This window comes from Tursiops truncatus, chromosome 15 (assembly GCF_011762595.2).
Source record: "Tursiops truncatus isolate mTurTru1 chromosome 15, mTurTru1.mat.Y, whole genome shotgun sequence".
Classification (NCBI taxonomy): Eukaryota; Metazoa; Chordata; class Mammalia; order Artiodactyla; family Delphinidae; genus Tursiops; species Tursiops truncatus.
The window spans coordinates 58091433-58114906 of record NC_047048.1 but is presented as its reverse complement, the minus strand read 5'-3'; the positions used below and the strand labels follow the sequence as shown (position 1 = coordinate 58114906).

At 53.4% G+C, this 23474-nt stretch overlaps 1 protein-coding gene across 3 annotated transcripts in view; it reads left to right on the top strand.

Moving 5' to 3' along the window:
* The first annotated feature begins 354 nt into the window (after positions 1 to 354).
* LOC101329280 (tyrosine-protein phosphatase non-receptor type substrate 1) overlaps positions 355 to 23474 on the top strand; it is a 43047-nt gene continuing 19927 nt past the window's right edge. The window contains exons 1-3 of one of the 3 annotated variants that reach the window (XM_033839520.2): positions 355 to 687; positions 1544 to 1631; positions 19405 to 19758. In XM_033839520.2, coding sequence (XP_033695411.1) covers positions 1553 to 1631; positions 19405 to 19758 — 433 coding nt within the window. In that variant the 5' untranslated portion in view covers positions 355 to 687; positions 1544 to 1552. Of the gene's footprint in view, positions 688 to 824; positions 937 to 1009; positions 1076 to 1543; positions 1632 to 19404; positions 19759 to 23474 lie in introns of those variants that run through there. The other 2 variants (XM_073792803.1, XM_073792802.1) reach the window with 2 other exon arrangements.

Sequence of the window (23474 nt, the reverse complement as noted above, 5' to 3'; positions counted from 1 at the left end):
CTCCCATCCCCTCATCTTCCTCACCACCGGCCATCTTCCTGAAGCCCAGGCCTTCAAGTTCCCCCTGGCCCCGCACCCCTGCCTGGGCCTTCCGCACCCCTGAATCAGCCATCCTTGACAGAGAGGAACCTCGCTAAAAGAGCCCACTTGCCCAGGGAGGCCCGGACCCTTCCCTTCGGGTTTCCTGGCCACAGCCCCTCTTCTACTCCCTCTCCTCCCCGCGAGCTTTTCCAGGCGGTACTGAAGTCCTTCCTACACACACGCTATTTTTGTACCATCACTCTCTCCTTCCTCCCCCCTTCCCCCTACCTTCACTTACTTCCTGCTTTTCCTTCACCTCGGCCCAGCTCTGAAAGAATCGGGGCCCCTCTGGCCCTCACCCACCCCGAGAGGGGCCCTCGGCTTTGGGGCACAGGAGCAGGGCCACTGGGGAGGGGCGAAAGGCAGGCTCCCCCTTCATTCACTCCCCCGCTCCTTCGCCGCCTCCAGCCTCCCGCGGCCGGAGTCCGGAGGCGAGGGGAGGCCGGCCGCAACTTCCCCAGTCCACCTTAAGAGGACGATGTAACCGGCTCGCGGCGCTGACCTTAGAAAAACAAGTTTGCGCAAAGTGGAGCGAGGGGCCCGGGCTCTGGGCAGCTCCGGCGGCTCTTCCACCGTCTCGCAGCCCTCGCCGGCCCGGCGGCGCAGGTCCGAGCCCGGCTGGCCGAGGGAGGGGGCGAGGGGGAGGCGGTGAGGGGGAGGCGGTTCGGGGCCCGGGGCCGCCGCGCGGGCTTCTGAACTGGCATATTGTCGGAGCCCGGGCTCGTCCAGTCCTGAGCCGAGAGGGGCGCCCCCGGCGGGGGCCGCAGCCTGGGCCCGGGCCGGTGTGCGGGGGGGCCGGGGCCGCGCGCGCCGCCCTCCCTCCCGGGGCGCGCAGCCGGCGGGCGTTCGGCTGAGGTGCCGGCCGGGCTGGAGCCCCGCAGCTTCCCGCGCGGCCGGCGGGAGGAGGGGGAGGGGAAGGAGGGCGGGGGCCGTGGCCGGGACTATGGGCCAGAGGAGGCGAGCCACGGCGCCGCAAGGAGCCCGGGCGGGGCAGGTGGGCAGCGGCGGGGGCGGCCGGGCCCGCTGCCCCTCGCCCTGCCCTCGCGTCGGTCCTCCCTCTCCCGCGCTGTCTCGATCTGCGCGCCGCCTTGCTCACTCCGAGCTCGCTCGCTCGCTCGCTCGCTCTCTCCCCCTCTCTCGCCTCTCTGTGTCTCTGGCTCTCTGCCTGGCTCCCTTGGGTCTGTTTCCCTCTCCTGCCGCTTCTTTCGGGCCGTCCCTGGCTTCGTTTCTCGCGTGCTTGGGGTCTCTCCCCCTCTCCGCCTCTCGATCTCTCCGGGGGGCGGGGGTTCTCCGAAAATCGCGGCGCTAACGGCGGCTCCTAAGCCGCTCCAGGCGCCCGTACCGGGGAGGGGGGGGACCCGGCCGCGAGGAGAGGAGAGGGGGGAGCCTTAGTCATTTCCCCGCTCCAGTCCGCGCCCGCCCGAGCGCGCACTCACGGCCGCTCTCCCTCCTCGCTCCGCAGCCGCGGCCCATGGAGCCCGCCCGCCCGGCCCCCGGCCGCCTCAGGCCGCTGCTCTGCCTGCTGCTCGCTGCGTCCAGCGCCTGGTCAGGTAAGCACCCCCACCCCCCACCGCTGCCGTCCCCAGATTGCGGGTTCAGGCCTCTCAGACCGCCACTCGGCTAATGTCGAGCAGTATGGGGGAGAGGTGCCCGTAACCAGGGTTACAGATGCGGAAACTGAGGCCCAGAGAGGGACAACGACTTGCCCAAGGTCACACAGCCAAGGATGGAACACAGTGTCTCTCGACTCTGACTGTGCGACACTATGCTGGGCAGCAGGACAGACCCAGATGAGTTGGTTCACCAGCCCCTGCCCAATCTGTTGGCGGAGGCAGGCTGTCAGAAGCTTTCAGAGCAAGGCGCCCCTGGCTTCTCTAGAAGCTCTTATGTTTTCCACATGTTTGACTTCAGGGTCTAAGAGAAGGGGCAGAGGTCCTTCCAGTACTGACGGGATGGAACAGAAGCAGGCTGTTGCAATTAGGGAAGAGTGAGCTATCCCTCTTGTGCGCAGAGTAAAACAGTGTTAGTATGGGGGAGAGAGAGGAAGGGAGGCCAGGGTAACCCTGGGGTGAGCTGCTGCAATCCACAGATCCTGATGTGGAAACACGGCGGATTGTCCCCGTGGTTGCCAAAGCCTCTTGCTGGATGGTCGTGCTCCCTGCTGCTCTCCGGCCCCTCCTCCTTCCTCCTCCCTTCCCCAGGCTTCCAGGCAACTCCCTGCAGCTCAGGTGCTCTGTGGGGCTGTTACCTGTGGCTCTGAGCGTGTCTTTTTGTTGGCCTACATCAAACACCTGGCTGTATCCAGCAGGCGGGCTCAGAAGTCTACCGTGTGTTCGCCAAGGGGTGAGGTCACCATTCAGGAGCCCTGCTTCTTAAAGGGGTTTTGCAGCACCCTGAGTATCCTGGGAGGGGGTGGGGGGTGGAGAAACTGCGTTAAAGGAGTTGTTGGAGGGAGAATGGGGATCTTGTTTTTTTGGCTCCTTGAAGCCGTGTTGTCAGCAGAGGGGTCTCTGCACCTCCCCTCCCCTGAGGAAGGAGGTAAAGATGAGCTCAGTATGCACCTCCCCCCTCCTGCCTTTGCCTAGAGACTGGTAACCATCTGATAGCTGTGAGAAACGGAGAACTAGCAAACAGTGGGTGGAGGGAGTAGTGGGGGTGGACAGCAGCTTCTCTCTGCCCCACAGTTTCCCCTGATCCCCGGAACCCACGCAGCCATCCCCCCACCTCCCCTCTCCCAGTCTTTCAATTACAGTTGGGTCCTCGCTGGACAAGAGGAGGTCCTGATAGATTTCATGGCTCTCTGGTGAGCCGGTGGCATCTCCGATCTACTCCTTCCTGCCTGAGCCGGCCATTTACACCCAGCAAAAGTCCGAGGCCCTGCCCTGCCGTCCTTCCTGGCCTGGAAGTGCACGAGGGTCTCTCTCAAGCGCTTAATTTTCCTGAAGCAGGGAACTGGGTCCAAGTTAATTTCTAAATGTCTATTCCAGACCCTTCTCTAACCAGGACCCCGTGGTTCCATCCCTGGCAAATGAGGGGTGATGCTGATTAATGAGTGGGCAGCTGCCTTTCCCAGGGCTACCTGGGAACACCAACACCCTTCTCGGGAGGAAATTCTCCCCGTTTTGCCTATAAAAACAATCTATAAAATGGTAAAGTTTAGGCCATAAAACTTCTGTTCCAATCCATTCAGTATCAATAGCCTGAAAAAGTGGGAGCAGCAGACGGGCAAAGATTAACTTGGAAATAAATAAATCTTAGGAGGTAAGAATAAACTTCTTGGTTGAGGGTGGTGGGGAGGGGGTGTCACCGCCAGAGCTCAAGCATCCCAGCATCCTTCACTCGGTTCTACAGGGTCCCGGTCACCCTCGCCCGTGGCAGGGAATTCACCTGGTCTGGCTGAAGGATGGGCCTTCAGACCCTTCTCCCAGGGCTCCAGGCATGGGCTTTATGACAAAGCACAAGAGAGGCAGGACAGAAGGGCAGGAAGGTAGAAGGAGGCAGTTGTCCAATTTTCTAAGAAAATGGATTTGTTTGCGAAACTCAAATGTCAGGCTTAGGAAGACAGCTTTGGATTGAATGACTACTAGTGTCTCTGGCAGAACTGTCAGCCTGGGCAGTGTCACATGACTGCTGTGGCTTCACATGATCACTGTTTGGAGGGGGCTGGTCATGGGAATTATCTTGGTTGGGGGAGACAGGGAAAGAAGTTTCTAAAGATTGCTCTCAGCACAGATGCTGCCAAAGGGAAATTCTGAAAAGAGGCGGCGAAGTCACTAACCTGTGTTCTTGGAGCCAACGTGAGGCCTGTTTCCTCAAACAGCTTCACCGAGGGAGATCGTGAGGCTGGCAGAAGGGCAAGGGGCCGGGGTGGGGACAGCTGGGCAGCCGGATTCTGCAGCACAGCAGCGGTGCCTGACACTGAGCCTGCAGGCTCCTCACTTTGGCCCCACCTAGGTCTGGCGACCTCTGGGACCCCTGCTGAACAGACTTCAGATAAACCCCCATTCACTCCTCGCTCTGACTTGGAGAAGGCCAGGCCAAAATGGGGGTCAGGCTTTGGGGGACAGCTGGCCCTCTGCTGAACCTCTCACCTGTCGGAAGAGGGTAGCATGCTGGTGACTCCTCTGTACTTCCCTAAGTGGTGAAGTTCATCTCACTTCCTGTTTCACAAGAAGAGAAAGGGGGGCGGAGTGCTTGGCCCCAAAGAACTCAGTCTGTGGAAGGTCCTTTAAGGCCTTGGTGTTCTCTGGGTACTTTCTTGCCATTAATTATTCCTTTACCAACCCCGTGGAGACTCGTGGTGTGATTCATCCAGCACGTATGAAGTCCTGATGGGAACCGTGTGTTGAGAGAAGGGAGGAGAACCAATGTTCCTTGAATGTTACCTGTATTCCAGGCTGTGTGCTGAGCGCCTCATCTGCATAATCCCATCAATCAGCGAAGCAAAGCATGAGTTGGCTGTTATCCCCATTTTGCAGATGAGGAAAATAAAGTCCAGAACTGGGGAAGTAACCTGTCCAAGCAGTAAGTGGTAGGGAGCCTGGATTTTGAATCCTGGCCTCATGGCTAGGCAGCCTTTGAGGGAGGAAATTCAATGACTTAATCAGGGTTACTTAGTCCAAGCTGAAGAGAACCAGAGGGGCCCCCACCCAGCTCAGACAGAGGTTTGTGGAAGGGTTCCTTCTGGGGCAGAAGTTGTTAACTGAGCCGTGGTCATTTCTCTGAAAGCGCCCAGAGGATGCAAGCACTGGCAGCCCCTTGGTCCTCATAAACGACAGCTCTGGGAGCAGTGTGGCTCCCATCAGAGCCCCCGATCTGGACAGCCGAGCTCTGGAGGCCCCAGAGCTGGAATCTTCCTCCCTGCATCTTCCTGGTGCCCTTTGCGACAGATGGAGAGGGGGTGTGTGAGAGGAAGGCAGTCTAAAACTGTTGTACAGATCCCACACACGCTCGCTTGCTGCTTCCAATGGCTCCGTGCGACAGATTATTTTCTTATTTGTAGTCCTGGACTGATGGAAGGTGCCCCCCGCTCCGCCTCTTTTTAATGTGCTCAGATTTCTGGTCTGTCAACACAATTCTAATCATGTCACTCCCCTGCTCAAAACTGTTGAGTGGGTCCAAGTTTTCTTTTTTTAAAAAAAAAAAACCTACAACAAGGCCTGGGCTCCCTCCCTGACAGGCCCTATTCCTCAGCTACATGTTTTCCAAAGAGCTGACCTGTTGAGATGCTTCTAAACGACCAGGCTTCCTCCCTGCAGCCAAAGCTTTCCTGGCAGCTCAAGTGCATTGGCATCTAAGAGACCCTGAGAAGGCCTGCAGTTGTAGAAGCCCCAGCCAGGCCTTGTTTGCTCCAGGGTTCCCTAGACATATGAACAAGAAGCATTGGGTTTGTTTAATGCCCATTAACACGCGGCCTAACCCAGTTTGGTAAATGCCTTCGTACAAATCCACACCCTCAGCTGAACTTTCTCATCTCTGTGCCTTCACTTATGCTGTTCCTGCCACCAGAGATGCCCTTCCCTGTACGTCCCTATCTTCATATGTCGGAATCCTACTCAGCCTTCCATTTGTGCTGCCTCATGTTCCGTGGGATCTCTTCCTCCTCTGAACGTTCACCCCAGGATTTATCTAAAGCTACTTATCACTTTCCCCTTGCTTTATCACATATGAGTGCATGTTTAACTCTGGTTCACATAGTGGTTCTGCATTGTAGCCTCTCCACATACAGACACAGCATACCCTACCTGGACAATTTGTTGAGCTCTGTGTTTCGGTTTCCTCACCTGTAAAATGGAGTTGACATCAACAACTGTATTTCAGACACTAAGTCAGCCAACCCATGTATAACACTTGAAGCCATGCCTGGCAGGTAGTAAGCGCTCAGTACCAGTTTACTGCACGTTACGTTCAACCAGTGTTGTAATCGTCATTGTTTCGTTCTTTGGGTATTCTCATCTATGGGAGTGGGACTGATGTTGGAAAGCACCCAGCACAGCTCCTTGCACACAGTAGGTGCTCACAGAACAACAAAAGCTGTTGAGAGTGAACACGAGATTGGCACTTTTCCCTGTGGCTTTTGTGCGGTTGGGGAGGACAAGTTGCGCAGAGACCGACCAGCTGGTGTGATGGAATAGTTACTGGGACTGAGCGGCCACCGTGGGCACAGCCTGCCTCTAGGTGTCTCTGTCCGGATCCACAGGGCTGGAATTGCCGATTCCTAGACCAGGAAAGCAGGAGGGGGCCTGAGAGAGCCATCAGTCAGCACCTCTTTGTGCAGCTGAGAAAACTGCAGCCCTGAGGGAGGAAGGGACCGGCCAGGCTCACACAGCAGGTCCCTGGCAAGGCCTGGGTGGCATGCCAAGCCCCCTGTCATCCAGGCCAAGGCTCTTTAAAACTGAGCTGTGCTGGAAGTTTCCATCGTTAAAGCTAGAAATCTGACAGGATCCCAAATTCCCTGGAAAATACCAAAGTAATAATAATGGGAAACATTGTTTCTGGCCACTTACTGGGCTCAGCACTGGGCATGTATGATCCCAGTGGGACTCACAGTTACCCTGGGTGATGTGCATGGTTGTAATCAAATCCATCTGACCAGTGAGGAAACTAGGCTCAGAGAAACAGAGCAACTTGCTCAAGGCCACACAGTAAGTGGCAGAGTCAGGATGACCATAGTACCCATGATGTACGCTCACTAGGCGTCACCTCGCCCTGACAGGTAGAAACACTGAGGCCCTGGGGTACTGGCGTCCTGCCCTCTTGGCACTCCTCGCATATTTCTGTCAATCAGTGTGTCCTTCTGGGAGGCAGAGGCGGCGGGTGTTCCCAAGATGTGTTTCTGTCCCGTACTGAAGAAGGAATCATCTGTTTTCACAACTGAAACTGCTTTTCTGTTAACTTGGGCGTTCCTGGGACAGGTCTTTTGATGGAGCCCTCCACAAGGTGGATTTTCCCTGCCAGGTGTCCTGCCAGGCCCTCGGTCCAGAGAGATGCAGAACAGCTGAGGTGGAAGCTGGCCATTCTACAGAATTGGTTCTTTGTGTCTGTGAGATTTCCTGGCACGTCCGACTGGGGGCGCAGAGTGTGAGATGGCTGCAGAGTAAGCCAGGAGCTGAGGGAGATCAGGTGCCCAGATCAGGGGGAGATTGGAAGCCAGGAGTGAGGGATGAGCCTTTAGGCTAGGGGCCCGGAGCCGGAGCGTGTGGGTGACGATGCCACGGTGGGTTCTAGTGCCCTCATTCTTCAGAGCCCACATTGTCCTCCAGAAGTGGCGGCCCATGCTGGAAAAAAGTAGTGCATGGTGTGCTAGGGACTAGCTGAGCTGTGGATGTGTGCTGCCTCTTCCTTATCTTTTTATTTTGGAAAATTTCAAACGTTTGCGAGATGAGGAATGGTGTGAGGAACCCCAGCTTCAACAGTCATCGGCCATTCGTGTTTCACCTGCCCCTCATTTTTCTGGGGGTGGGGGAGGAGGGAGGATTGTAAAGCAAATGGTAGACATCAGGCATCATTTCATCCATCAATGCTTGGATGTGAGCCATTGTCTAATCCTTACAGTGAGCCAAAAAGCATAGAATCCTTCATCCCCATTTTATGGGTTAGGAAACTGAGATTCCCTGAGTTGGACTCAGGGAATCCTGAGTTGGACTCCTCCCAAGGCCACATAACCAGTGAGAGTTAAATAAAGCTGGATCCAAGGCTTGGTTTACTCAACCATTTTTCTGTCCTTATTATGGTCATTTTAATCACAAATATTCATTCAACAAATATTTTTGAGCATCTATGTGCCAGAGGTGGCTCTAGGTGCTAGGGATACAACTGCAAACAGACAAAAATACCTGCTCTCATGGCACTGACACTAGTGAGGAAGGAAAAACAGACCCAAGTAAACATTATGTCAGGTGGAGACAAGTGCCGTGAAGAGAACTAAAGCAGGTCGAGGGAATAGAAGGTTGAGTGGGGAGAGAGGGAGGGCATCTCTGAGGAGCAGAGGCCTGCATAAAACTGAGGGAGCAACCATGAGAATATCAGGGGAAGAGCAGGCCACACAGAAGGAGAAGCAAGTGCAAAGGCCCTGAGGCTGGGATGGGTTAACTGTGTTCCAGGAATAGCCAGTGAGTCTGGACTTAAGGGAGATAGGCAGTAGGGGAGTTAGGAGAGGTCAGGGCCAGACCAAGTAGGATCTGGTTCACTGAGCACTTGACATTGAACATGTGAGGTCATGTGGTATGATCACTACTCTGTACACCATCTCATTTAATTCTCACCACACAGTTCTGTAAGATGGGAACTGTTATTATACCATTGGACATATGAAGAAAGAGAGATTCAGAGAGGTGAAGTGACTTACCTAAGGTCTTATAAGTGCAGAGGTAGGATTTGCGCTCAGACAGCTTATAAGTGCAGAGGTAGGATTTGCACTCAGACCACTAAACACTGTAGTATCCTCATCACTGCTTTCCTGTTTTCACTCTTACCCCCTCCAGTTTCTTTACCCATAGCAGCTGGAGTGAATCAAATCCTCTTTGTCCTTCTCCAAACTTTTCAGTGGTTCCCACTCTGCCCTTAGAATAAAATCAAACTCCTTACAATGATCCATGAGACATGGCATTTTCGGGACCACATCCATCTCTCCAGCCCCAACCAGTACCACACTTGCCTTCCTCCATGGGCTTCAGCCACAGCAGTCTTCTTTCTGGCCTTCATATGCACCAGCTGCTTTCCTACTCCAGGGCTTTTGCACTTGCTGTTCTCGCCTATTGGAACACCTTCCTTGGTCTTTGCATTCTTCAGGTTTCAGTTGCAATCTCACCTCCTCGGAGATGCCTTTTACAACTGCCCCATTCTAAAAGTGGTTCTGCTTGTTATTCTCTATCATGGCACCAAATTCGTTTGCACTCCTAACTATTTCTATATTTGTTTAATTATTTCAGCCCTGTCTCTCCCACTAGAATATAAGCTACATGAGAGTAGGAACTACGTCTTATTCACTGCTGGGCCTCCTGGGACCTTACACAGGGCCTGGTAACAGTAGGCAGATTAATACATATTGGTTGAATGAAGAAAGACACTCATTTTCAAAAGGGAGCTCAGAGCCATGAGGTCACACAGGCAGTAACCCTGGTTGGAAAGCAAACCTGTGCTCTAACCACTACACAGTCCTACCTCTGTAACGGGGGCCATGACCACACTGCAAATCCCTGTCTATCGTGCTGAAATAGGGATCCCTAAAATATCAGGAAGCACAAAATATCAGTGCCAGCTGGGATGGAGGTAGGGGCCCAGAAACCCTGGGATTGGTACTTAAACTCTGGCTATATAGAACAGCTTGCCCCAGTGTAGACACCCTGGTGAACGAGCAGGCAAACCATGAAACATGACACAGTTCGTGCTACGCCCTTTTGGCCTTGATTTGGTTTGGAGGGCCTGACTCGGTGCCAGCCTCCCCCAGTGGGTCCTTCATTGCACAAGGCTGTGTGGTGCAGTGGGTGAAGTTGTGGGTGGAGTCAGACTGCTCCGCAGCCCTGTGACCTTGGCCAAGTGGCTGTACCTCTCTGAGCCTCAGCCTTGCCCTCTGTGAAGTGGGGGTGATGACAGCCTGTGTTGCCGGGTCCCTGCGGAGGCTGGTGAAGCCTGTCGTGCTCCTGATAATACCCGTGCTCAATGCTCATTAACCGTCATTACTATTACTGTTATCTCTGTGTGGTCACCATTTTATGGTTGGAGCTCTACAGAGCAGGTGGAGGTCCTGCTCCATCACTTACCGGCCAGGACTTGGAACTCACTACACTGCCCCTCTGGGCCTCAGTTTCCCCTTCTGTGAAGTGGAGGCTCAGCTTGGCTGCTCTCCTGCTGGTCCCTTCCAGCTCAGATGCTCCAGCCAGGATGCCTCTCTCACCCTTCATCTTGATGGTACCCCAGACCCCCTCTCTAGCAGGGGAGGCAGTGGAGAGGTACCCACTTTGGGGCACATTCCTGAGTGAATCCAGCATGTGCTACTTCTTGGCCGTGTGCTCTGGAGCAGGTGTCTTGCCCTGCTCTGAGCCTCAGTTTCCTCATCTGTAAAACGGAAATGCTACCACTCTTTCCTCCTGCACAGGGACTGTTGAGGGTTAAGGGAATTAAGAGCTGTGGAAAGTGCTTTTGTGAACTGCAAAAAACACTATAAAAGGCATCAGCGGATAGTGTCAGCTTGGGGAAAAATCTTGTCCGGAGACTGTCTGCTGTGGGCAGCAGAGTGTGCTGAAACCTTGGCAAATGTCATTTAATAAATGTGCGTTCCTTTTAAGGGGGCCGTTATCTCAGCTGGGAAAACGTGTGTACGTCCGTGATAGCCTGAGAATCCAGAATCCTGAGCCAGAGGGGACCCAGTCACAGGGGGAAGAGATCGCACGTGACTGACCTCAGTGTTTTGAGTCCTGCCTCTGCCCCTTCCCTGCCTCTCAGGGTCTCAGCGTCCTTACCTGTAGGAAGGGGCTGGTGACAACAGCACTTGCTTCACTAGGCCGTCATGACGGTTAAATAAATGAGGGCTCCCTGTTATGTGACCTCATCCACACGTTGTACCCATGAGGCCGTGGCCGGGCAGCACCAGGGCCTGTCCTAGAGTAACAGCTGGGCCTGGAAGGACACCGCCTGGGTTCTCAGCCTCTCCAAGCCTCACTTCCGGTCCTCAGTTTCTCCCTCTGCAAAATGGGGAGGTGGGAAGGAGGTCCTTAGGTTGTCAAGGAAGTGGATGGTGGGTGTTAGTGCCCCTGCATGCTCTCCCAGCCTCACCTGGCCCCCACCAGTCCTGGCGAACATGAAGGGTGCTTACAGCACACACGTATCCATAGTTCTTTCCCTGCTGCTTTGCAAAGAGGGCTGCGCTGCGAGCATTTCTTCATTGCCTCCAGATCCCGTCTAAACCTAGCAAATGCTCACCAGGGCTCTGACCCTCCCTGCCCCCCCCGGCCTCCCGCCAACAGCGCATATAGCCTGCCCACAGGTCCAGCTCCAAGTGGTCCTGTGCAGACATTGGGGCAGAGCTAGTTCTGCCTCAGAGAGAATCCTTAGCTTCTCAGGCTTAAGGCTGGGATCCTCTGTCATCCTCTTCATCCTTAAATATCCACTGCATGGTGACACTGCCCTGCACGAGCGCTTCCTCTGTGCCAGGAGCAGCACTGAGCTCTTTACACACATTAGCCTGTTTCATCCTAGAAGAGCCCTAGTGTTATTATTATTATTATCATCATCCTCATTCTCATTCTACAGATGAGAAACCAGAAGTCCAAAGGGGTTAAGACACTTCCTGCGGTCTCATGAGTGGCAGAGTTAGAATCCAAACCAGAACATGCATTCAACGAATGCCAGGCACTGGTATAAACCTGAAGGAAACTGCAGGGAACAAAACGAAATCCCTCTCAGAGGGCTTATAAGTAAATCTAGGGTAGGGAGATAGAGGCTGATGAAATTGACAAATGCTTGTCATATGTCAGGTGATATGTATTGTAGATACAGGGTGATATGTGTTGTAGAAAGATAAAGCAGAGCAAGGGACATCGAGGGGGGTAGTGTTTTATATACCACGCCGAGGAAGGCCTCTTAGGCCAGAAGGAGGTGAGGCACCCAACATGCAGATATCTATGGGATGAGAGTGCCAGGCAGAGAGAATGGCAAGTGCAAAGGCCCTGAGGTGCGTAGAGAATCTGGCATGGTTGAGAGCAAGACTGCAGGGCCCTGGGGGCCACCGCAAGGATCCTGGGCCTCACTCTGAGTACAGTGAAGGGTGCAGGAGGGTTTTGCACAAAGGAATGATGTTACCTTAGGTTTTAGAGGCTCCTCTGGCTACAGGGAGGATACATGTTACACAGAGGTGAGGTGGAGCAGGGAAGCCGGTTTGGAAGCTGAGATGAGGATCTAGGTGAGGGACGGTGGTGCAGTAGAGGTGGTAGGGAGAGGTCAGAGTCTGGCCAGATCTTGGAAGGTGAGGCAGCAAGCTCTGCTAATAGCTGGCTGTGGGTCAGGAGAAAGATGGGAGTCGAGGAAACGTACAGATCTCAGGCCAGTTCTTCCAACCACTGAAGATTTGGCCTTGGGGAGAGAGACGATGGTACCCCCTTGTTTACAGGTGAGAAAGTGGAGGCTTAAAGAAAAGTGACTCTACCAAGTCACTCCACTAGGGCTGACATATAAAGGTCTTCTGGCCCCAGAGCCCAAGCTATGGACTGTCCTGGCACCTTAGGAGGTTACCTGCTGCATGGAAGGAGCTACCAGAGTCTGCCCTTTCCCTGCAAGGGTATGGACAGTACCCAGTTCTCTGAGTTGCCTGGAGTGGGGGTAAAGGAGAAAGTACCCTGGGCCCACTGGGCCCTCCCCCACTTTATTCACAAGGCCATGTGTATCCTCTTTTGTGCTGGTTCCAAGGCAGGTGCTAGTTTCCACCGCAGAACCTGGGGCATCTCCACCCAATGGGTACCAGTAGACTGCTCCCAGTGATGACCTGCTGTTCAGATGGTAACTGAAGCCATCCTTTCAGGTGCTAGGTTAGCCCAGTCCCTAGCCCTTCCCCAGCTTGCTCACAGCCATTGAGCATGTCCCAAAGACTGTGCCCTGGTCCCTGAATTGTGCCAAGCCCTTTTCTCTCCTCCTCACCTTTGTGCAGAGGAAGAAAAGTTCCACCTTCTTGAATGCCTTCCCTTCTCCCCAGCCTCTGTCAGCTTTCAAGATGCAGCTCAGGGACCACCACCTCCAGGATGTCTTCTCAGATCTCACCCCTCTTCCAATACCCTATCCCCAAGCCTCTTCTTGCTCACTGATCACCCTGCACATGATCGTTGCCTGTGTCCGGGACTCTGCCCCACATGGTGGGGAGCCGTCTTACTTGGCTCTGTGTCCTGTGGCATCTAGGACAGGGCCTAGCAATAGAGTGAGGTTTGAAAGGGCATGAATGAATCATTCTGACTCCAGAGGAAAATCGGTGCCCCAAGCTCCCCAAATGGGAACTGCAGAGTCTACACAGCCATCACCCATGCAGCCCCCTCCTGAATGCATCCTGGGGACCGTCTGCCCCACCCAGGGTCATGAGCTTCAGCAGGGCATTTCCAGGCTGGCTTCTTTACCACTGTGCCCTACGGCTAGCACCCAGTTAGTAGGTGCTCAGTAAAGGTTTGAGTCTCTGGTCAAGGGCAGGACCCTGTGCCAGGGGCCATGCAGCACTTTCCCGCCAGGAGCCAGATTTGAGGGAAGCATCTCCCCTGCCCTCCTTCCTCTCTCACCACCCTGTATGTGCCAGGCATGTTCACCACTGGGTACACTCACACACTTGGGTGCATGGACACACGGTGTACACAGACAGTGGTCTCCACACACGCTGGGCCCCTGCTCCCCAGCACTTAAAGCACACACACCCTCACGTTCACACTCATGTATACACCATTTCCATCACACACGTGCCCTCCCTGCGCGCGCGCACACACACACACACACACACACACACACACTTGTGCGCACATCCCGCTCCTATCCTCCCCTACCCACACACATATTCTATGCACCCACATGCTCACACCCCTCCCCATATCTGTCTGTTCACACCTTAGGTGCAGACAGACCCTCTCATGCCACCAACAGGTTCACACCCACATTCAGATACCCTCCTGGGCACAGTTCATGCCCCCCTCCTGCCCCTGGTCCCTGGTCTTCTTCTGACACACTTCTGAGCTGCACCAGAGCACGTTCCTGCACATACGAGCATCTTGTGCACATGCCCACCCATGCACATGTGTGTGAACACTTGTTCTTGGCGCACTTGTGCACTCGTGTACCCACTCCTGCATCTGCCCTCTTTCACTCCTGTGTGCATACTCCCATCCACACTCCTGCACTACACACTTTCGTACAGAGACATCAGAGATACCAAAGGCAGCACCTGATGAGGTGCTGCTGTGTTGGGGGGATAAACCAGCAGCCCCCTGAGGATGGCCGAAAACGATCGAGGTCAGGAAAGGGGGATGCTGAGCTCTCCCAGCTGTGGGGGCCGCGGTGGATGCCATCTTGGGATGCTGAGCCCTGGGCACTGCCAGACCTCCGGCCTCCTTGAGTTTGTGGAAATCTGAGGGGTAACCTCCAGCCTGTCCCCAAGACCCCTGCCCTGGTGACCCACTGCTTCCAGGAGCAGGCAGGCTCCCATGCAAGTGGCAGTGAGCACCCATCAGGGAAAGGCTGGCTCTTGGGAAATGGGCATTCCAGCTTTGCCTCTGCATCTTTATGAAGCAGGAGGAATCACACCCAGAGATCACAGTGGCCCTGTTTCCCTCCCGGCAAGTTTCAGTTCTAAGTTGATTTGTTTGTTCCATTAGAAAAGCACCCATGCTTATTTTTTCACTTCTGATGAAATTGTCTTCATCTTTTCTTAATCTCAAAAACTACACATGATTGTTGTACAAAAAAAAAATCAAATATTTTTCCAAGTCCAATGGTCAGGTTTCAGTCCCCATCTTACTTCATTTCTCGCACCCTCCTTGGCCTATTCGTGGAGGACAAAGTGGGCGCGGTGGGGGGAAGCAGGTCATGGGGAGGGGGCAGGAGATGGGGTCAGAGGTGCCAGCAGGAGTCCCTGTCTAAAGGGTTGAGGCTCAGTCCAAATGTAGCATTGGAGTTGTTTCTTTAAAGTCTATCTTGTCTGCTCGTGTGCAAGCCCCATGAGGCCAGGACACAGCCGTTCTGCAGCCCTGAGCTGAGGGCCTGGCTCACAGCAGATCCTGGTAATTCATCACTGTCCAGCCATGCTGTGAGCTCCCTGCATCCTGTGGACAGAGTTCCTCGTACAACAAGTACACGGGGCAGTTCCACCCACTGTGCTGACTTCTTCCATTAGATAACTTACGTGTTTTATTTCATTGCTTAATATTCTTCCAAAAGCAACAAATGTTCACTACAAAAAAGAGAGAGAGACTTCAATATATTATTTGCTATAAAATAGAAAATATGCCTATCCCCGTGTCCACCCTGGTCCACGCTGGTCCCATTTCCCAGTCGTAACTTACCTCAACATCGTGATGTTTATCATTCTAGGCCTTTTCTCTAGACGATTAGATCAGTCAGTCTGCAGATGTTTATTGAGCATCTATTCTGCGCCAAGCACTGTATTTTCTTATTACCAAATGGGATACTGTAAATATTCTTTAATAGGCATCCAGTTTAGAAAATCTGAAAATACCCAAAATAGAAGGAAAAAAAGGAAAAACCCATTAGATTCATGATCCAAAGAGAGTTGTGTTTTATGGCTTTGTATAGTACCTTGCAGTTGTTTATTTATACGTAGTTTTAGTTTACAATGTCATGATCATACTGAAAGCAGTTTTCCTGCTTTTTCATTGCACAAGTAACACAAACAGAAGACGTAAAAGCAAAATCCCTTGGAAGTCTACTACTCACAGTTAATTACTACTAATCTTTAATATCAGATATACATTTTTTTCAAAACTAGAAGTTTGGGATCACACTGAAAACATCACTCAGGAACTGACTCTGATCTTGTAGTCTATTTCTGTGTCCATAATTATAATCCTTACGTGTAGGCTTGGTCATCATGTGAGTTCATCGTCAGGGGATCAGCAGCCTCCTTTTCTTGGAAATTAGAATATTTCCAATTTTTTATTTTTATAACAACACCTGAATGAATGAAGCAAAATGTTTGCGCATATCCTTAGTAACCTGAGTGTGATTTTACGTATTTATTCACTCATATTTTAACAACATCAGAACGTTGATCACAGTTATCTTTGATGGTATTCTATGAGATTATTATTTTCCTTTTATACTTTTTTGTTTTCTCTAAATGCTTTGCAATAAACAGATTTTATTTGCTAACCACAGTATCATTTAAAATTATGCCATGCAAAAATTTCCAGACTGCTACAGTTTCACAGTGATGGTTTTTTATGGCTGCCTGTAATTCCGTCTAGTGGACAGGCTACTGTTCACTTAACCTTCCTCTGTCATTGGCCACTTGGGTTTTTTCCCAACTTTTTCAAGATCATTACATGGGAACCCCACTCCATATCCGGGGTCATGTCCTCATGGAACAGCCCAGCAAGGGCTGGAGAACAGGTTTCACACCTGTGGTACCTCCTGCCACACTGCTTTCCCAAAAGGATGCGCCACTCTCCACTCCCACCAGCATCATGTGACGATGCCCAGCTGCCCTCCTCTCCCAGAGACAGTTGAGGCTGCTAAACCATCGCTTTCTCTGCCAGGAGGGCAGGAGAGAGCGGGAAATGGGTTTGTCAGTGATGCCAGCGCGATGACCCCAGGCCCAGAACCGCGGGAGTGATTTTTAACAAGGCCGATTCCCAGAACAGAACCTGCCGAGAAAAAGAAAAGCAAGCAAGCGAGGGAATGACTCTGCTGGAAACACACACACACAAGCAGATTAAAATAATATTTGGCACTTCTGTCGCACTTTTAAAATTCTTCAAACGCTTTATAAACACTAGCTAATTAATTAAGCCTCCTAAATCTGGCTGCAGTTGGTAGAGAGAGCTTGAGAGGAGCTAAAAAAGGCGGGGCGGGGGGGGCGGCCCCACACAACTCCAGATTTTATTGTGGCCTCCTGGCTGTGACTGCAGGCCTCCGGCTGCACAAGAATAGCCCTGCCCCAGCCGCAGGCCTGGCTCCGCACCTCCTCTTCTGCTCCCGCCTCCCTCGCCAGCTGCTGCCTCACAGCCCTGTGCGGTGGTATTGATAAGGATAATAATAACCACCATTGACAGCGTGTCTATGGGCCAGGCACAGTCCCGGGCTCCAGGCTCGCCATCTCCCAGACCTGCCTGTGACAGCCCCTTTAACAGATGAAGAAGGAGCCTCAGGGAGAGGATTTGCCCAGGAGCAAGTGAAATCCCTCCTTCCTTCATTAATGTGTTCATTCAACGTGTATTTATCAAGGGCCCGGTGTGTGCCAGGCAGTGTTCTAGGTAGGGGGCTGGAAACACTTCCTTGTGGATCCTTCATCCTGCTTGGGGGGAACATGACAGTCCAGGGAAAATCAAGAATATAATAATGTATCTGTGGTAATAATGGGAACAGAAACTAAAGTTTAACCAGCACCTGTGCTGCAGGCACTTATGTCCAGCTGTGTCCTCATGACTATCTCGGGGGTGTGGGTGCCAGTACCCCACTTCGTGGGTGACGGAGTGGAGGCCCAGGGAGGGCGGGTGCTGAACTGGCTGAGGGTGGACCATGCTCTCACGCAAGCCTGCTGGCCCCAGCGCCCGTGCTTCCTGCCGGTGGCGTTTCTAGTCCAGTCTCCAGTGTAGACGCAGCCCTTCGGGGATGGTCCTGCTGGGTGCTCATGGCAGCTCTTGATGCTGCCCGGGATCTCCCGAGGTCCCTGCTTGCCCCTGTGGGCCTCCTCCGTGTGCCTCTCACACACCTGGTCAACAGTTCTACCCCAAGCCCCTGTCCTCTGCAGACAGCGGTTTCTTCCCTGCACCATGAGGGTCAAGCTGTCCTCAGGCTGCCACTCTGCATTTCCACTCACTGGCCATGAGAAACAGGCAATCCCTGGCCTGGGAGTCAGGGCTGGGACCACAGGAAGGGGATGAGAGGCCTGTCCCGAGGCCCTGGGCTTACCTGCAGTGAAGGAGTCTGTGGCTGGGTAAATTCACAAGGTCTCTCTCCAGCTCAGCCAGAGGTGAGGGGCTGCTCGGGGCAGCAACTGCAACCCTGTCCAATGTACAAGGCAAGGTGGCCTCGGTCAGGACAAGACAGGGTCACATCAAGGGTCAGTGGAGCAACCAGGCAGAGACCAGTTGGCCCATCTGCACCTCTGCCAGGCTGCTGCCACTCCGTGTCTCTGTCTTATTCTCTCTTTCCCCCCGCCTCCTTCTCAGTCTCTCACTCCATCTCTGTCTGTCTGCCCCTCCCTCTGCCCGTCTCTGTGGTTCTCTCTCTGTCTCTGTGTGTGTGTGTATGTGTGTGTTTCTCCAAGGTCTTCATGATCTGTCCTTTCTGCCCACCCAACACCTTGTTCAGAATCAAGGCCCTGGCTGCACCTCACTCCGAGCATCTACAGCACCTCTCACAGCATCTTCACCAGGCCTGTCCATCTTCCTCCTGTGTTCCCCTCCCTCTCAACCTCCTCTACTGGGAGTCCCTGTTCATGTGCCCCAGTCCTCTCCAATTTGGGGCTCGGGTCCCTCCCCACCGCCAGCCTCTAGGACCCCTTCCAGCTGTCCAGCCTGGGAGCCCTGGAGGCCCGACCTGGGTCCAGCCCCTGTGTGTCCCAGCACCCAGCCTGGGCCTGGCCTGAAGGAGCATCAGCGAGATCTGGTGGGAGTGAAGTTTGAGCAGCTGACCCTCCTCATTTATTCATTGTGTGATGACAGTAGCTTCCCCTGTGCCCAGCTTGGTGCTAAGTGACTTCTGCGTGTGATCTCATTTTCTTTTCAGAACACGCAGAGGCCTGGGGGTGGTCTACCCATCTTGTAGATGAGGAAACTGATACTAAAGCAATGCATAATCAGGTCATGGGTGAATAAAAAGTGAGCCAGGTCTCAAACCAGTTCAGATGGCTCCAAAGACCAGACCCTTCTTTTTGACACTGTCCTGGCCTAGGCATGTTGTTTGTTCCTACCAGAGATCCATGGAGACGGGCCCATAGTAACTGACAGATAAGGAGACTGAGGCTCAGAGGGCAGTAAAGGGACCCGCCCAAACTAAAGGTATCAAGCAATATCAAGTGTGCAGTTGTCGAGCGTACTCACAGGCCTCCCTATGGGATCTTCATGGTCGCCTGAGTGATAGCCAAGGTCACACAGCAATAAGCCTTGAGCCGGGACTCACACCCAAGTCCTTGTACTTCACAAGTCCACGGCCTGGACAAGCCCCAACTGCTGAGTACTTTTCCAGGGCCTGCTTCCTGAGCCAGACCCAAAACAGAATCTAAACTCCTTATGGAGCCCCCCTGCACACCATGCTGCCGCCTACCTCTGAGCCTTTGCCCAGGCTGCTCCCCCTCTCAGGAACACTGTGCCCCTTTCTTTATTCCTGGTAAATTCAGATTTGAATTGAGAGCCCAGTTCTGACTTCCAGAGCAGGCTCAAGTACTCAAACCTACTCTCTGCCACATCATTTAAGCTCTCCGTGCCTCACTTTCCTCTCTTGTATTAGGGTCTCACGTTACAGGCTCGTTGTGCAGGTTACATGTGATACACGTGCAAGGTGCTGAGTTCAGGTGTGGCTCATGGTGCACTAAGTCAATGAAAACTGTTGTTGATAAACACTTGAGAAAACCTACAGGATCACCTAAGGATGAATAAGTAACTGGATTGTGTTTCCCTCCAGGAGTGGCAGGTGAGGACAAGCTGCAGGTGATTCAGCCTGACAGGTCAGTTTCAGTTGCAGCAGGAGAGACGGCCACTCTGCGCTGCGACGTGACCTCCCTGCTCCCCGTGGGGCCCGTCAATTGGTTCAGGGGCAGAGGGCCAGGCCGGGAGTTAATCTACAGTTTCAAAGGAGGCCCCTTCCCTCGAGTAACAACTGTTGCAGATACTACAAAGAGAAACAACACGGACTTTTCCATCCGCATCAGTAACATCACGCCAGCAGACACCGGTATGTACTACTGTGTGAAGTTCAAGAGAGGAAGCCCTGACGTGGAGGTTAAGTCTGGACCAGGCACTCATCTCACTGTGAGTGGTGAGTATGGCCTGGGTCTCTTTTGTCCCCCTGGTCTGTGACAACAAGTCAACAAGAATGCCCTCCACCCTTTGAGAAAAAAGAAAAAAAAGAAGGATCAAGTGCAGCAGTGGGTGTTTATATCATGATCTGATTTCACTCCCTTTTACAGATCAGGGAAACTGAGGCCTGCAGAGGTTGTGCTACTTACCAAAGGCCCCACAACTGGGAAAGCTGGGAAAAGTCTGGAACCCCAGTCTGCCTGGCTCCACAGCCCTTGCCTTTTCCATCCCGTCTAGCCCTTTGGTTCCAGGGCTGAGGGAACTGAAGGTCTGAGCGACTTGCCCCGTCACAGCCCAGGTATCACCTCCTGCCTCCAGAGAGTGCTCCCCTCAGTGTGGCTGAGTCTTCTCTTTATTCAGCACCTATTGAGCACCTACTGTGTGCTGGCCCTGCTCCAGATGTTGTGGAAGCAGCAGTGAACAAAGCAGACAAGGCTCTTCTCCCGTGGAACTTATGTTCTCTCCCCTTCCAAAGAGAAGTCTATTCAGGGCAGGGTTTCTTTATTTCCTCTTCAGAAACATCGCACTGAGAAGAAATTCCTAGAGGCATAGGTTCAGTGTTTACTCTGACGGCCCGGGCTAGAGGAGATGCCCAGAGGTTGGGTGTTTCCTGGGGGTCTGTTGGGAAAACCCTCCTGTGATTCAGGGACCGACTCACAGAGTCACTGAAGGCTCCCAGCAGAGCTGGGTCATCTCAGAATGTCCCTCCCCAGGGAAGAGGTTCCCCATGTGGGTGACTTAGGGGCTGCCCCATTGAGGTAGCAAAGGTGCTCATTTAGAGTTTTCTCGCAAGGACCCTGGATCCTCTTCCTAACTCTTGAATCCTGGACTGTGACACAGGGAGGACCTTATACACCATCCAGTGCAACCCACAACGTACACTTGGGGAGCCTGAGGCCAAGACGTGACAGGGACCTAGACCGCAGTCACATGGTCAGTGAGGGAATCCTTCCAGAACCCAATCTGTTTCCAGGCCAGACTCCTTCCTGCACCACCATTGGAACTGGTTTCATGGAAGAGCCTGGCACATAGAGGGGACAAGATTAAAGCTCCTTGAATTAACCATTGAACAGGGAGCCTTTACATAGGTTTCCCCAAGGTTCAGAATGCCCCTCACATTCAGGCCCTGAGGCCCAAGGTGACTGGGAACCTCTCCCTATTTTTAGCCACAATTCCCTCATTCCATATCAGCACCTGGAGCTGCCCAGTGTTTCAGCAGCTGCAAAGCACTCAGCATATGGAGACAGCGTCTGTCAGTCTTTTGTTGACAAATATCAAGTTGTTCCCAAACTTAGGATATTAGAACAGCACTGCGGTGGATAATCTTGTCCTGCATCACTGTACTCAAGTGGGAGATGCCCGCTGGAGGTGGCATTGCTAGATCATGGACTATGTGTATTTTAATTCGTGTGGATATTGCCAACTTTCCCTCCTAGATGTGGTAGCAATCAAACCTCCCCATTACCCCTGGACGTAGGGAAGGCGCCTTTATCCTGACTTTGCAGCTATTACTAAACTTCCCAGCTGGTGGTTCCTTGCTCAGCCAATCACAGCTAGTAAGTGGCTCCACCGCCACTCAGATCTGCTGCCTCCCAGGAGGCTGCTCGTCCTCGTCCCCAGGCCGCCTGCCCAGAGGATTCCCTGGATGAGAAGGGAGCGAGGGGAGGGGACCAGTGAACAGCAGCCTGACAGACGCCGAATCTTCCTCATGGCCTTTTCTCCCTATAGCCAGTGCTCAGAAGGAAGGGCTGTCTGTTTTCCCTTCTACAGATAAGGACACTGAGGCTCAGAAAGGGATGTGGCTGGTGAGCAGGTAGGGGAGCCAAGACTGAACCCCCAGCGTCCTGACTCACACCCTGCTCTCTATACCCCCACTGTGCTTGTCGAAGTGTAGAGAAAGCTTCAACCCTCTCCTATAAAATCCTGTATTGTTCTGTTCTTCAGTAATAACTATGAGAAGTCCCGTGTGAGAGGCAGGACTACCTTTACAACCAGATCAGACAGATACTACAGTGTCTTGTGATGTCCTGAACATGTTCCTAAAAGACACACTTAAAAGCACCAGGAATCTTTTTTCCACCATTGCTGCGATCTTGCTTCTTCACTAGGCCTCATGGGGGAGCAGCTCCGGGAAGCGTAGCGTGGACAGCACAGAGAGGGGCCAGTGCAGTCCCAGCAGCACCATGCATGCCCATTCCTGGCTCTGCAGGCCGAGGATGAGGAGGGGGAGGTGCTCCCTAGAGGGCGCTGGGGGCCCCGCGTGAGCAAGAGTTCATATTCTAGACTCAGGTGTCAGGGGCCCATGTCTTTCCTTGTTGCTACAGGGTCCCCAGGCCTGGGCACTCAGAGGCCACTCCTCCCTGTAGTTGCTTGAAGTCAAGAATCTCAGAGGGAAAAGGGGAGGGTGGTGGTCAGTGTGGGGCTTGTGAAGGTGGGGCGCTTGCTCTGCTGATGGCCATGAAAGCTTGGAGGTGACAGGAAACACTTCTGGGACACAGTGGGCGGGTGAGGAGACAGTCCCTTCATTTCTCTGAGCCTCAGTTTTCTCATCTGTAAAATGATGATCATCATGGTCTCCTTTCAGGAGAATTGGAAGGATTTGAGGTGCTCTGTCTAAATCACCAGCAGAGTAGGGGCCCCCCAGTCGAGGTGTTTTTTCAAGGCTGTGACCCAGTTCCCTGTACTGGGCCCCATTTCCTCACGTGTAGAAAGAGGATAATCACACAGCCTTTGCATTACGTCCTGAGGGTACAACGACCTGGTGACAGGACAGCCCCTCAGGGAGCGATGGTGCTGGCCTCCCAGACTGTGTGATCTTAGCTAGTCTCAGTTCCCTCTAGTCCTCAGTTTCCCCGTCTGTAAAATGGTGGTAATCACGCTGCCTTTCAGGAGTCTGTGATGACTCGAGAGCATCTGGGAAGCCCTGGATGGAGTGGGTTGGGTGTCACTGAGCTCAGTGCACAGCAGTTGAGAGCCTGGGCCGAGCCCCTCCTGCCTGGGCCTCCATCCCAGCTCTGCCCCGTCCCGGCTCTGGGACCTCTGACAAGTCCCTCCCCACACTGGGGCTCAGTGTCCTCGTCCATCAGTGACAGCACTGCCCTTACAGAGCTGCTGCAGGGACTGAATGAAGGATACATGTCAAGAGCTTAGAGCAGAGCCTGGCACCCGGAACGTGTTCCACCAACGTGAGCTCTGATGTGCTGGAGCCAGAGGACCTCGGATGGGTCACTTTCCCTCCAGGACTAAGTACAACTGGAGTTGGGGTGGGGCTGGGTGCCTTTCAACCTCAGCTGCTCAGTTGAATCACCTGGGAGACAGTGAAGAGCTCCCGCGACCCTATCCCCACCCTAGAAATTCTGATTTAATTGGCCAGATGTGGGCCTGGGCAGGTGAGTGTTTTAACTGCTGCAGAGGATGCTGGTGCCCAGCCAGGACAGAGGAGCCCTGATCTACATGTTCTCTGAGGTCACAGAGGGAAGGCTGTGGTTTTTCCCCGACAAAGGTGGGTCCCCCGTGGTGCCTGAGTTGTAAGAACACTTCTTCCGGGTGTGGGTGCTTCAGAATAGTCCAGGACAGTGACAGCTTTTAGGAGGCCCAAAGAAGTCAGCCTGAGTGGAGAGGCAGAGACACCTCCCCGGTGAGCTCATCTGGGCTGAGAGGGGCTTCCTGTGCACT